A 14,071-nucleotide genomic window follows, 5' to 3' on the forward strand; every position below is an offset into this window, starting at 1 on the left:
AGTGTTTGTTCCCTCCTGTGGTTGTTGCCAATGAGACCTGTCATTTTTATGTCATGGTAAATCAAGAATCAGAATCAAACTTCTTTCTAAGGCCTTTTAACAGTAGGTATTTTCCTTACTACTCCCTAACTCACTCTCTCCCAATAAGTAGGATAAGGACCTTTGGAGTTGGGACTTCTGGATTTACATTCCTCCTTTCTCACCCATGGACTACAGGATTTGAAGCAAGACATTCAATCCATTTAATCTGAACAATGGTTACATAACCAGCTGTATTATTCCTGTTTATAGATTAAAAACTAAACAGAGAGAACTTATGAACTTTCAAGTGGAAATAAAAAATCAGCTTTTAACCATCTCTCCCAGCAGTTTAATAGACTCTGGTTTAAGCTAGAAGACAGAAGTTTTTCCAAATACCCCAGCCCCATATATTTAAAAAATATATTGAAATACGTTAGTACATGATTTAAAAAGACAAATGCAAAATGGTGTTTCTACATAACTTGATTATTTTTTATCTGTTTGCTCCTTTTTTAAATTTTGATTTCTAAGAGTACAGGCTGATAACAATGAAATGGAGACAATGTTAACAAATAGCCATTGCTTACAAATTATTTTCACTTAAGAAAACTTTGCTCTGTCTAACATTTTCTTCAGGGTATATTTGACATCTTTATTCCTTAAGCTATAGATCAAGGGGTTCAACACCGGAAACACCACAGTACAGAGCACTGACACCAATTTATCCCGTTCAAGGGTATAGCTAGTGGTTGGCCTGGAGTAAATGAAGAGAATGGAGCCATAGTACAAGGTGACTGCTGTCAGGTGAGAGCCACAAGTGGAGAAGGTCTTGAGGCGGCCTTGGGTGGAGCGAATCTTCAAGATGGCAGTGATGATGAAGAGGTAGGAGGCAACAATAAGTACAGTGGGAGCAATGACATTGGTGGCAAGTAAGAAATATAGCACAGCCTGATAACTGTCCTTTACATCACATGCCAACTTCACAAGTAGGGGAAGATCCCAGAAGAAATCATCAATGATATTGTTGCCACAGAAGTTCCGGGTAAATGTTTCACTAGTGATGACTGTTGAGTTAATAAAGCCACCAAGGTATGAAGCTGCAACAAGACTGGTACATAACCTTGGGGACATAGCTTGGGAATAAATCAGGGGATTGGAGACGGCCACATAGCGGTCATAAGCCATGGCAGCCAACAAGTAACACTCACTGTATCCCAGCCCAGCAGAGAAGAGGAACTGAGCCAGGCAGCCAGCAAAGGAGATGCTTTTGTCCTCAGAGATGCAGGTCACTAGGATCTTCAGGATGTAGACAGTGGAATACCAGAGATCCAGGAATGAGAGGTTCCCAATGAAGAAATACATGGGTGTGTGGATCCGTGAATCAGCACAGATCAGAGAAATCAGGGTGATGTTCCCTAAGAGACTGATGACATAAATGATGAGGAACATGAAAAAGAGCCCTCTCTGTAACCTCAAATCGACTGTAAACCCTAAAAGTATGAACTCCTTCACTTTGGTAAAATTTTTCTCTTCCATTGATTTTGGGATTCAATTGTTCCTTTCTGTGAAAGAATTAATAAATAGGTCATGAATTAAAATATTAGAATTTTCCTTGTCTCATACTTTGCCACTTTGATCATAAGAAATCCAACTGATGCCCCTAAACTTGTTCTTTGTTAGATGTGTTCCTGGTGACCTTGGTGTTATTCCTTTTGGTACAGCTGGGAAACCAGTTCCATGCTATGGTCTTAAAAGAGCTCAGTTATTATGTATCTAACATTGTGTGTATCACCTTATATTTTCAATTCAGCTTTTCTTCCTTTTGAGGAGACAGTGATTTGAATAACTTTCTCTTTTGGCCACACTTAGGTGATTGAGGACCATGTGAAGGACATAAAAATGAAAGTTTGAAAGAATGCTCTGATAACTTTTCATTTCTTTGAGTTTTGTCTTTCTTTCATAGAGTTACATACAGAAGCTTAATCTTATTATTCTAACTGGGTTTTGAAATGTCTTTGAAAGCTCACTAAACTGTAATATTCTTGAAGGCAATAAAAAACTAAGAAAAGCAAACCCAGTGCTGTCGAGTCAATTCGGACTCATAGCGATCCTATAGGACAGAGTAGAACTGCCCCATAGAGTTTCCAAGGAGTGTCTGGAGGATTTGAACTGCCGACCCTTTGGTTAGTAGCTGTAGCACTTAACCACTATGCTACCAGGGTTTAAAACTGTATTTTATTCCTCTTTTTATCTCCAAAACCAAGCCCAAATTTTGTCATAGTGTATAAATTGTTGAACAAAAGACTAGGTGTACTTAGATAACTGGAATTTGAGCCATGGCTACTTTTTATGATCCCCAAATATATACTCTGGAGAGAAGTGACAATACTAAGTTATGTATGATTATGTTCATAATGCAGGTTGCATTTTCTAAAGAATGAAGAGTTCTTGAAACCTGGCTGGATAAACGGTTTTGGGAAGTTATGGAATGTAGTCTCTGAAAGCCCTTAGAGGTAGAAGTGGGAGATTGGGCTATTGCCCACCATGGGGGAAGAACTGTCTCAGCTTTTGTGTTACAGCCTCGAAGACCTCGACTACAACCTCGCACAATAAACCCATTGCTGTTGAGTCAATTCCAACTCACAGCCACTCCACAGGACAGAATAGAACTGCCCCATAGAATTTCTAAGGAGAGCCTGGTAGATTGAAATTGCTGACCATTTGGTTAGCAGGCAAGCTCTTAACCACTGCACCGCCAGGGCTCAAAGAAGAGCTAAATCACAATAGCAAGGACTCTGGACTGGCAGGAGATGTTAAATTTTTTGCTAATAGGTCTACTACTTGAAAATATTTTATGCTAGGGGAAATAAAAAATCTTGCTTTGGCCATTATGCCATGCCATGGACTTAAAGTAGAGCTGGAAAAATAAAGAATATTCTCTTGGAACTTAATCTATTTCATGAGAGAAAATTTCTTTCCACTACAGTGATTGTTTTTTTCATTAGTTGCCATCGAGTCAAGTCACTAGAGTGGTAAAAAGTTATAATTTTCAAATTTTAGAACACGTTTTAATGCCATAATTATTGTTAAAGTCAACGAGGTGGATTGATACAGTGGTTGCAACAATGGGTTCAAGCATAACAATTGTGAGGATGGTGCAGAACAGGGCAGTGTTTCATCCTGTTGTACATAAGGTTGCTATGAGTCAGAATGGACTGGAAGGCATCCAACAACAATAACAACAACATTGTTAAAGTAGAAGTTGTTCATAACAACAAAAAGAGGATTGGAATATGTTACATTTAAGTGCCGTTTGTATTTCAAGATTGTTGGTGCTAAGGTCATTTTTAACAAAGCATAGGTCATTTTTAACAAAGCATGTATCTAGAAGCAGCTTAGAGCCTAGAATCAGGAGGTATTTGTTTTGATCTTAGATGGTCACTGACAATTTAAAAAAAAAAAAATCATGCCCTTTGGAACTCTACTTTCTTCCCAGTCTTTCTTATTTTAGTAGACCTTCATGAATTCAAATGAGATCACATGCGAAAAAGCACATTTAACACTAGATGTTAAAAACTGGGAATTACATTTTCTAAAATTTCACAAGTTCTTCATCTCAAATCCTCCCTCAGATATAGTTGCTTTAAATTCCAAAGATTTCCAACTGTATCCATGATATAACTCCCAGAGTTTCTAGTTTTCTCTTGCAGAAACTATTCCTTCCTTACTGTGGAGATTTTACACAAGCTGAGCAATTGCTGTGTTTGTTTACAGAGGCCAAATTAGGAGTTAAAATTGCAAGAGATAATTTTCCTCTAGCCTCTCATTTTCCTCTACAGTTATTAAAGTATAAAACAAATATAAGTGTGAATATACACATATATGGAAATTTTTTTCAAAGCTTTTACATATTAAAAAGGGTTTAAGGTTGCTTCCCCATACATCTGTCAATTTGTTGTACTATGTTGTCTTGTGTGTTGCTGTGATGCTGGAAACTACGTCACAGGTATCTCAAATACCAACAGGATTACCCATGGTGGCCAGGTTTCTGGGGAACTTCCAGACTAAGACAGACTAGGAAAAAAGGACCTGGCCATCTACTTATGAAAATATTGGCCAGTGAAAACCTTATGAATAACTGTGGAATATTGTCTGATATAGCCCCATAAGATATAGCCCCCTCAGGTTGGGGAAAAAAAAAAAAAAAAAAACCAAACCCGTTGCCATCGAAGGAAGGCACTCAAAATATCACTGGGGAAGAGCTGCCTCCTCAACTTAAAGTCAACTTTAGTCATGCGGGTGGAGTAAAGGTTTCAGGACCTTCATCTGCTGATGTGGCGTAACTCAAAATGAGAAGTTACAGCTACAATCATCCATTAATAATTGCAAAGTGGAATGTTAGGTCAGAAAAAAGGAGGAAGACCCTCAATGAGACAGACTGACACAGTGGCCACAGCAATGGTCTCAAGCATAGCAGCGCTTGTGAGGATGGTGCAGGACCAAGCAGTGTTTCCTTCTGTTGTACATTGGGCCTCTATGAGTTGGAACCAACTCAATGGCACCTAACAGCAACAACAACAAAGTGGCTTACTATGATACCTAAAGGATGTAGGTAAATACATTTATTAAGAAGTTATGAAAAGCAAAAAAAGAACAGTATATGAAATGGAAGCAGAGATAAAACCTACACAAAATCACACAGAAAGTCCTATTCACTGTTCTTGGTGGACCACAAATTTGACTCATAATTCCTGCAGCCCATATACATACTTTGCATTGTCTATAACGCCAAACCAAAGAAAACAAAACAATACAAACCCTCAATCAAAAAGCTAGTCAACATATTATCATTCTTGATACAAACTTTAGAAATCATTTCTCTAGAGCTTCTGTTGCAGGATAAGGCTTCTCAGCTTAGGACCAAGTCCTGTTAAGTTCTTGCCTTCTACTGACCAGGAATGACCAGGAGAGGCTCATAAGTTCCACACAAACAAAGATTTATTAGTGACAGAGAAAAAAACAAAGGCTCGTGAGGGAGGGACAGAGAGGGGCTTCTGCCTATGCTAACCTCCAGTCTCTCCCTGAATGGAGGTTTTCCTGGAGTTTATAAGGGGTTTTAGGTACGAAGAACCTCATGTTTTATTCATTGCTTTCTGGGGGAAAAGGTGAGGCTTTCTGCGAAATAAGGGGTTAAGAAATTAGGTATGTGGGCATCTGGAATCCAAGGTGGAGTCAGTTTGGGCAATGTCAAGTCACCACTGTGCAGTCTTAGTGGCCACTTGACAAGACTGTAAGGTTGCACACATTCTCACTGCACATGCCCGGGGAATCAGCTGATTTTGTTCATCTTTGGAAAGCAGCTTGGAGGGAAGATATGTGGAACTTCATGCATCAGAGTCCAGGATGTGAGTTACCTTGTAACACCACCCCCTATGGTGGGATCCCGAAAAACAACTTACAATAGAGGTATGCAGGATGCCACCCCATAGTGGGGTCTTGAAAAACAACTTGGGAGAGATGTAATACTTTGTTCATCACAGGCTGCATGCGTGGGTTGTCTTCTAACATCCCCCATGGGATAGAGTCCCAGATCAACGGGCCTGTTATTCCAGCCTTGAGGCTCTCCAGCCTTCTGTCCCTTATAAACAGAATGATTGAAATATAGAGTATGATATATTTAATACCATTTTTATGTATATAGTTACAAGGACCGTGTTTTTGAGCTACATTTATTTGCCATTACTTTGTGGAATTAAAGCTAGCTGCATTCAAGGGATGCTGAGAAGCTTTCTCCTCACAAAACATCTCCCTATCAGACATCTTCTTTCACCAGGAAGCCTCTTTCAGAAGTAGCTGCCTCTGGAGTGATCACACAGAAAGCAGCTGACCTCCTACTGATTTCTCAGTTCTTCTCAAGGATTAACCCAAGTGTGCAGTTTGGTTTGGTACCTTAATCAGATACTTCTTAAACCATATATTAATGATGAATGTACACTATTATCCCAAAGGGATGTGTAATCACACTCCCTCTCTTAAGGAACTTTTATGCCAGAAACTGCCTAATATAGAAAATGAGGCATTTTGAAGTTAGGAAAATACTGACCCATTTCAAGTTTTCTACACATTGGCCTACTCTGAGGGCTAATGCTGCCCTTGAATGGTAAGAGCAGAGACCCAACTGCAGAGGCTTTGTGAGAATGAAGGCATCTCCCAAGTAGACATCACCTACACCTCTAATTCCTTGCTTCTCTAGAAGAGAAAATAAGTCCTGAAGAGAGGACATTTGGGGACGCTTATCCTTCTTCACCAATTGTTACTGGAAAGATAATCTTATTTTGTTTCATGAAGTATAATTGTTATATGGCTTCATTACACTAATAATTTTTTTTTTATCTTTCATCCATATTGTGACATATTGTCCTTCTTCCCCAGATTAATTAAATGCAATGCTTATTGTCAGGAATATAAAACAGTCATTTCATTAGAATTTCACCTGAAATTCAAAATTTCCCACATTACCTTAGAATACAAAGTGCCTTCTACTCCTTCCACAAGCACCTTCTTCCTAGTATTAAGGAGAACATATATGCTCGAGCATCCCTTTGGGATATACCCCTGAAAACAAAGAGAATCCTCAAGTGCTGTTCCAGTGCCAAGTGACCAACTACAATGCTCAATTGGCTTTCTGGAAGGATATGGGGAAAGATTATCCTGAATGTAATTGTTTCAATTAATCCGAAAACTCTGCTGATTGAAGAGTTTCATTTATGCATTTGAGATAAAAACAAGACAAAAACCAAAACAGAATAATCAGCAGACAGTAGATGCTCAAGAATTATTTACAATTCAAAATAATTTTAATATAACTATAATGATGATGAAAATACCATAGAATTTGGGTCCTGAAACATGTTGAATACTACTTAAAAAAACTGACTCACTTTACAAACAAAGGAATTGAGAGACATAAAAGTTAATGGTTCACTGACAGCGATATCATTAGTGTAAATTTTATCTCTACATCAGACCATATTTATTTGTCAGAACAAATTAGGCAGGTGGAATGAGCAGGGCCAGACAGCACAGGGACTGTGTAGCCAATATAAAAGATTTTAGAATATAGCTTAAATTCAATGGAGCACCATTGAATCATTTCAATCAGGTGCACAAATTGGTCAAACAAAATTTAGCAAGAAAAAGATTTCTGTTTATAACGTGCGTGAAGGCAGAGAGCAGTTTAGTCAGAGGACTATCACAGCAGCCGAAGAGAGTGCTGATGGCACTTGGGCTGGATTAAGAACCCACTAATGGGTTAATAGCAGTGGGTTTTATGAAAAATAGATGAATCTGAGATATTGGGAAAGTAATACACACGGGAGTTTGTGATAATAACTTTGAATCTCCAAATACCCCTGAAATTTTCTTGCCTGATAAATCAGCCCCTCCTCCTCTATCTTAGGGAAATGGTTTTACCCAACAAAATAAAATAAAAAGGAACAAACCTTTCAATGACTTTGTCTAAGGGAGTTGACTTGCAAGGGATGCAAGTGTCTTCTAAGTCCCAACCACAACACTCTTCTTTGCTTCTAGGCACAAAGGAGAGTTAGATTCAATCATAGACCAGATGAACAAAGCAGACACAATCTTTGTTCTTGGGCTACTTATTATAGTTTAAGGAAAGCAATTGCTTAGTATGATTCTGCGAGTTGACACGACTCACTCAAGACCATAAAAAGAGTTAATGGCAGAGCTGGTATGATCAACTCTCCTTGGGTTGTGCCTTGTTTTGCCTTATGTTCTTTAGCACTTAGTCCTCCATCCTCCTTTTCACCTGAATGGCTTTATCTCTCTTTATTAGAGCAGAGATTACTAATGTTGGGTCCCTTGATCATTAGGGAGTATATAGATAGTCTTCAAGGGGTCAAATATGACCTCTAAAGATGTGACATGGCAGTTTTGTCAGTATGCATATGTATTCAAGAGGGCCCATAGCTTCTATTGGATTCTCAGTAGGGTTCATAGGTCAGAGCCTTTGAGCTACAGGCTTTTATTTGCATTCCTCAAACTAAAAGCCTTCCAGAATGATGCAGACACTTCCTGAAATGCATATTACCAGAAGAATTGGAGTAATAAAAGGGAAATCAGATGAAATTTCCTTTATATTTCCAGAGAACTTTGATCTTGTAGACTTGGAAATAGTTGTCAGCCAAACATTAAAACCATTTCTCATTTTATTATTCTGAAAATAAATAAAAGAGGAAGAAAACTAGACTTAAATAGTGTGAAACATTGTCAAGGAAAGGGAGTAAATAAGACTATACTGCTATTTCACTGTAAACATTGTCAGGGAAAAAAAAAAAGAGAGAAGGCCTTCCTAAATTTCCTAAATGGAAGATTATTGGTTTTACGTGAACTTCCATAAGACTGACTGTAATTCACATGTGTGAAATAACAGCATAAATGAACACAAAAATTCTGGAATAATAATTTATTCTTTCATTTATAATTCAAAAGAATGTTCCTTTCCTCAGGGAGTTTACCCTCTACTGAGTGGCATACTAGATGTTCACCAAACCCATCTACTCTTTCTGAACACTCAGGAAGACTACATTTCCCAGCATGCTTTGTATTTAAGCTAAGACCATGTGACTACATGTGGCCAATGGGATAGGGACAAAAATGAATAACATCATTTCAGTTTCTGGCCATAAAATTTCCTAAAGAATCATCCATCCTATTCTGCTGAACCATAGTAGTTATGTATTGGGTCTGGGTACATCAAAAATTGGAAGGAAACTGATCTTGAAGTCAGTGTTTAGAGGAAAGATGAAACTTCTCAAGAACTTGAATTATAACATAGTCTTTTCCAATAAAGGAGTTCTGGTCATTCATTTAAAATCAAACAAATATATATGTATGTGTGTGGGTGTATGTGGGGTGTGTGTGTGTGTGTATCCTCCACCCAACTAGGAATGCCATTGGTTAAAAAACAAAACAAACAAAAATGTAGTTCCTATCCTCAAAGTAAGGAGCCTTGGCGGCACAGTGGTTAAGTGCTCACCTGCTAACAGAAAGGTAGGTGGTTTGAACTAACCAGCTGCTGCATGGCAGAATGGAGTGGCACTCTGCTTCTGTAATGATTACAGCCTTAAAAACCCTCTGGGGCAGTTCTACTCTGTCCTATAGGGTTGCTTTGAGTCAGAATTGACTGGACAGCAATGGGTACTCTCAAGATGGTTCAGTGGGCCAATTGCTGCCTTCCATGCTGGACACCTGGATTCACTTCCCACCAGTGTGTCTCAGACACAACCACCATCCATCTGTCAGTTGAGGCTTGCATGTTGCTTTGATACTGAATAGGTTTCAGTGGAGCTTCTAAACTATGACAAAAAGAAAAGCCAATCAATGGACTCCTGAAAATCAGCCAATGAAAACCCTATGGATCACAGCTGCTCAAGCAGAGTTTTGTCCTTGTATGCACAGAGTTGCCATGATTAGGGGGCCAACTACATGGCAGCTGACAGCAACAACCCTCAGGAAGAGATCCTAGTGGTAAAATATTGTAATTGCAAGGAAGCTTTTATAATTTTTTTTCTTGACAAATGTAAATATAAAAACTCTGTTAAAAGGAAATTATCTCCTCTGAAGAGAGCTAAATTTGAAGGGAGTTGGACGTGGAGTGGAAAGTTAAAGTGGCTTTCATCATTTTTTCCTATGTACTTTAAGCCATCTTGTGATGGATTAAAACAATGCCACGGGATTAGTGTGTCTATCCATGTGCTCCATAAACAAACACTTTATCCATGTGCTCCATAAACAAACACCTCCCATGAGCCAGGCTCTGCTGTTTTAAATATTTTTTATAAAGTTCACTTCCTCAATGCATCCATGGCCAAATATCCCTACTTTGTAACACTTTTGCTGCTATAAAATTTATATGTATTTGTGATTGAAAATGTGTCTGTTTTCTCCCTAAACTCTAAAACCTATTGCTTTTGAGTTGATTCCAACTCATAGTGACCCTATAGAACAAAGTAGAGCTTCCACATGGGGTTTCCAAGGCTTTAATTTTTATGGAAACAGACTGCAACAGACTGCCACATCTTTCTCCCATGGAGAGGCTGGGGGGTTCGGATCAGCAACCTCTCAGTTAGAAGCCGAGCATTTAACAACTGTGCCACCAGAGCTCCTTTCCTAAACTCTAAGCCCCGAGAAAGCCAGCTCTGTGTCTGCTTTTGTTCACAGTGTCCTCTACCCCTGCCCAAGCATAGCCCCCTGTATACACCTAGCACAGTGCTTAGATCTGATTCTGACTCATAGCAACCCCATTTGACAGAGTAGAATTGCCCCATAGGCCTTTCTTAGCTGTAATCTTTGTAGAAGCAGATGGCCAGGTGTTTCTTCTTTGGAGTCCCTGCATGGGTTCAACCCATTAAACTTTTAGTTAGCTGCTGAGTACTTAACGATTGTACCACTAGAGCTCCTTTTTTTCATGTTTAAAAAAAAAATTGGCATCGAGTCAATTCTGACTCATAGTGACCCTATGATACAGCATAGAACTGCCCCACAGGTTTTCCCAGAAGTGGCTGGTGGATTCAAACTGTGGACCTTTTGGTTAGCAGCCATAGCTCTCAAGCCCTACATCACCAGGATTTCGTTTTAGCACTTGATAAATATTTATTCAGTTAACTGATTCAGAATCATCTCGAAGTTATTTTTTTTAAATACTGAAAAAAAAAAAAAGGCACAGGACAATGTGTACAATATCACCCCATTTGCCTGTTGTTCTTTTTAGGTGTCTTCAACTGGATTCCAACTCATAAAAACCCTATGTACAACAGAGGAAACACCATTCAGCTCTCCGTCATCCTCACAAGTTTGCTATGCTTGAGCCCATTGTTGCAGCCACTGTGTCAATCCATTTTCTTGAGGAGCTTTCTCTTTTTCACTGACCTTCTACTTTTCCAAACATGATGTCCTTCTCCAGGGACTGATCCCTTCTGATAACATGTCCCAAATACCTGAGACTAGTCTCAAAATCTTTGCTTCTAAGGACCATTCTGGTTGTGCCTCTTCCAAGATAGATTTGTTCATTCTTTTGGCAGTCCACGGTATATTCAATATTCTTTGCCAACAACACAATTCAAAGGTGTCAATTCATCTTCTGGTTTCCTTATTCACTGTCCAACTTTCTTATGCAAATGAAGTGACTGAAAAGAGCATGGCATGGGTCAGGTGCACCTTAGTAGTCAAGGCGACATCTTTGCTTTTCAACACTTTAAAGAGGTCTTTTGAAGCAGGTTTGCCCAATGTAATGTGTCTTTTGATATCTTGACTGCTGCTTCCATGGGTGTTGATTGTGGATCCAAGTAAAATGAAATCTTTGACAGCTTTGATCTTTTCCCTGATTATCATGATGTTACTTATTGGTCCAGTTTGAGGACTTTTATGTTCTTTATGTTGAGGAGTTGAGGTGTAATTCATACTGAAGGCTGTGGTCTTTGATCTTCATTACTAAGTGCTTCAAGTCCTTTTCACTTTCAGCAAGCAAGCCTGCGTCATCTACATAACACAGATTGTTAATGAGTCTTCCTCCAATGTTGATGCCCTGTTCTTCTTCACAGAGTCCAGCTTCTTGGATTATTTGCTCAGCATACAGATAGAATAGGTATGGTGAAAGGATACAACCGGGATGCACACCTTTTCTAACTTTAAACCACACAGTATTTGTTTGTTCTGCGCAGATGACTGCCTCTTGATTGGTGTGCAGGTTCCTCATGAACACAATTAAGTGTTCTGGAGTTTCCATTCTTGGCAATGTTGTCTGCAATTTGTTGTAATCCACATTATCAAATACCTTGCATAGTCAATAAAACACAGGTAAATGTCTTTCTGGTATTCTCTGCTTTCAGCCAGGATGAATCTGGAATCAGCAACAATATTCCTAGTTCCACATCCTCTTCTGAATCCTGCTGGAATTTCTGGCAGTTCCCTGTCAATATACTGCTGCAGCTGCTTTCGAAATATCTTCAGCAAAATTTTATTTGCATGTGATATCAATAATACTGTTCAATAATTTCCACATTCTGTTGGATCACCTTTCTTTGGAATAGGAATAAATATGGATCTCTTCCAGTTGGTTGGCTAGGTAGCTGTCTTCCAAATTTCTTGGCGTAGATGAGTGAGCGCTTCCAGTGTTGCAACCATTTGTTGTAACACCTGTATTGGTATTCTGTCAATCTCTGGAGCCTTGTTTTTCACCAGTGACTTCAGTGCAGCTTGGACTTCTTCCTTCAGTACCATCGGTTCCAAATCATAGGCTACCTTCTGACATATTTGAACATCAACAAGTTCTTTTTGGTACAGTGACTCTGTGTATTCCTTGCATCTTCTTTTGATGCTTTATGTGTCGTTCAATATTTTCTCTGTAGAATTCTTCAAAATTGCGACTCGAGGCTTCTATTTTTTCTTCAGTTCTTCAGCTTGAGAAATTTGAGCATGTTCTCTTTTGGTTTTCTAACTCCAAGTCTTTGCCCATTTCATTATAATACTTTAATTCGTCTTCTAGAGCCCCCCCACCCTTACTTCATCATTTCTTCCATTCCCTTTAGCTACTCTATATTCAAGAGCAAGTTTCAATGTCTCTTCTGACAAACATTTTGGTCTTTCCTTTCTTCCCTCTTTTTAAAGATATTTTTGTTTCTTCTTGTTTGATTTCCATGATGTAATCCCACAACTTGTCTGGCCTTAAGTCATTAGTGTTCAATGAGTCAAAACTATTCCTGAGATGGCTTCAAAATTCAGGTGAGATATACTCAAGCTCGTACTTTGGCTACTTTGGACTTGCTCTAATTTTCTTCAGCTTCAACTTGAACTTGCACCTGAGCAACTGATGGTCTGTTCTGCAGTCGGCCCTCTACCTTGTTCTGACTGATGATATTGAGCTTCTCCATCATATCTTTCCACAGATTTCGTCAATTTGAGTTCTGTGTACTGTGTATTCTTTCTGACAAGCTCCACATGTATAATCACCACTTATGCTGTTGATATAAGGTATATACAATGAAGAAGTCATTCATTTTGCAAAATTCTATCATGCCATCTCCTGCATCATTTCTATCACTGAGGCCATATTTTCCAACTACTGATCCTTCTTCTTTGTTTCCAACTTTTGCATTCCAATCACCAGTAATTATGAATGCATCTTGGTTATAAGTTTGACCAATGTCAGACTGAAGAAATTAGTAAAAATCTTTAATTTCTTAATCCTTGGCATTAGTAGTTGGTGTGTAAATTTGAATAATAGTGCTGTTAACTTCTCTTCCTCGTAAGCATATAGATATTATCCTGTCACTGATAGTGTTGTATTTCAGGATAGATCTTGAAATATTCTTTTTAATGATGAATACAATGTCATTCCTCTTCAAGTTGTCATTCCCAGCATAGTAGACAATATGACTGTCCTATTCATAATGGCCAATACCAGTCCATTTCAGCTCACTAATGCCTAGGATATCAATGTTTATGCCTTCTATTTCATTTTTGATGATTTCCAATTTTTCTAGATTCATACATTATACATTCCATGTTCCAGTTATTAATGTATGTTTGTAGCTGTTTCCTTCCCATTTTGAGTTGTGCCACATCAGCAAATGAAGACCCCAAAAGCTTGACTTCATGCATGTCATTAATATCAACTATATTTTGAGGAGGCAGCTCTTCCCCAGTTGTATTTTCAGTGACTTTCAACCCGAAGAAATCATCTTCTGGCACAATACGAGACAATGTCCCACTTCCATTCATAAGGTTTTCACTGATCACTTTTTTCAGAAGTGGACTGCTAGGTCTTTTTTCTAGTCTGTCTTAGTTTGGATCCTCTGCTGAAACCAGTCCAACATATGTGACCTGCTGATATTTGAAATACTAGTGGCATAACTTCCAGCATCACAGCAACAGGCAAGCTACCACAGACTGACAGAGCATGAGGCTAAAAAAAATACTTATGTATAAACCTAACAAAATCTGTACAGGACTTATATACTAAAAATTA

The 14,071-nt window shown here is 38.6% G+C and overlaps 1 protein-coding gene across 1 annotated transcript; it reads right to left on the reverse strand.

Moving 5' to 3' along the window:
* Positions 1–534: 534 nt before the first annotated feature.
* On the reverse strand, positions 535–1,644 carry LOC135231790 (olfactory receptor 9G19-like). Its single transcript, XM_064288973.1, has one exon. The coding sequence runs from the start codon at positions 1,555–1,557 to the stop codon at positions 622–624; it is 936 nt and encodes a 311-aa protein (XP_064145043.1). The 5' UTR covers positions 1,558–1,644; the 3' UTR covers positions 535–621.
* Positions 1,645–14,071: the final 12,427 nt, after the last annotated feature.

This window comes from Loxodonta africana, chromosome 7 (genome assembly GCF_030014295.1).
Source record: "Loxodonta africana isolate mLoxAfr1 chromosome 7, mLoxAfr1.hap2, whole genome shotgun sequence".
NCBI classification, from domain to species: domain Eukaryota; kingdom Metazoa; phylum Chordata; class Mammalia; order Proboscidea; family Elephantidae; genus Loxodonta; species Loxodonta africana.

Coding starts and splice junctions, on each gene's coding strand:
- LOC135231790 (XM_064288973.1), bottom strand. CDS start 1,557: ATGGAAGAGAAAAATTTTACCAAAGTGAAGGAGTTCATACTTTTAGGG.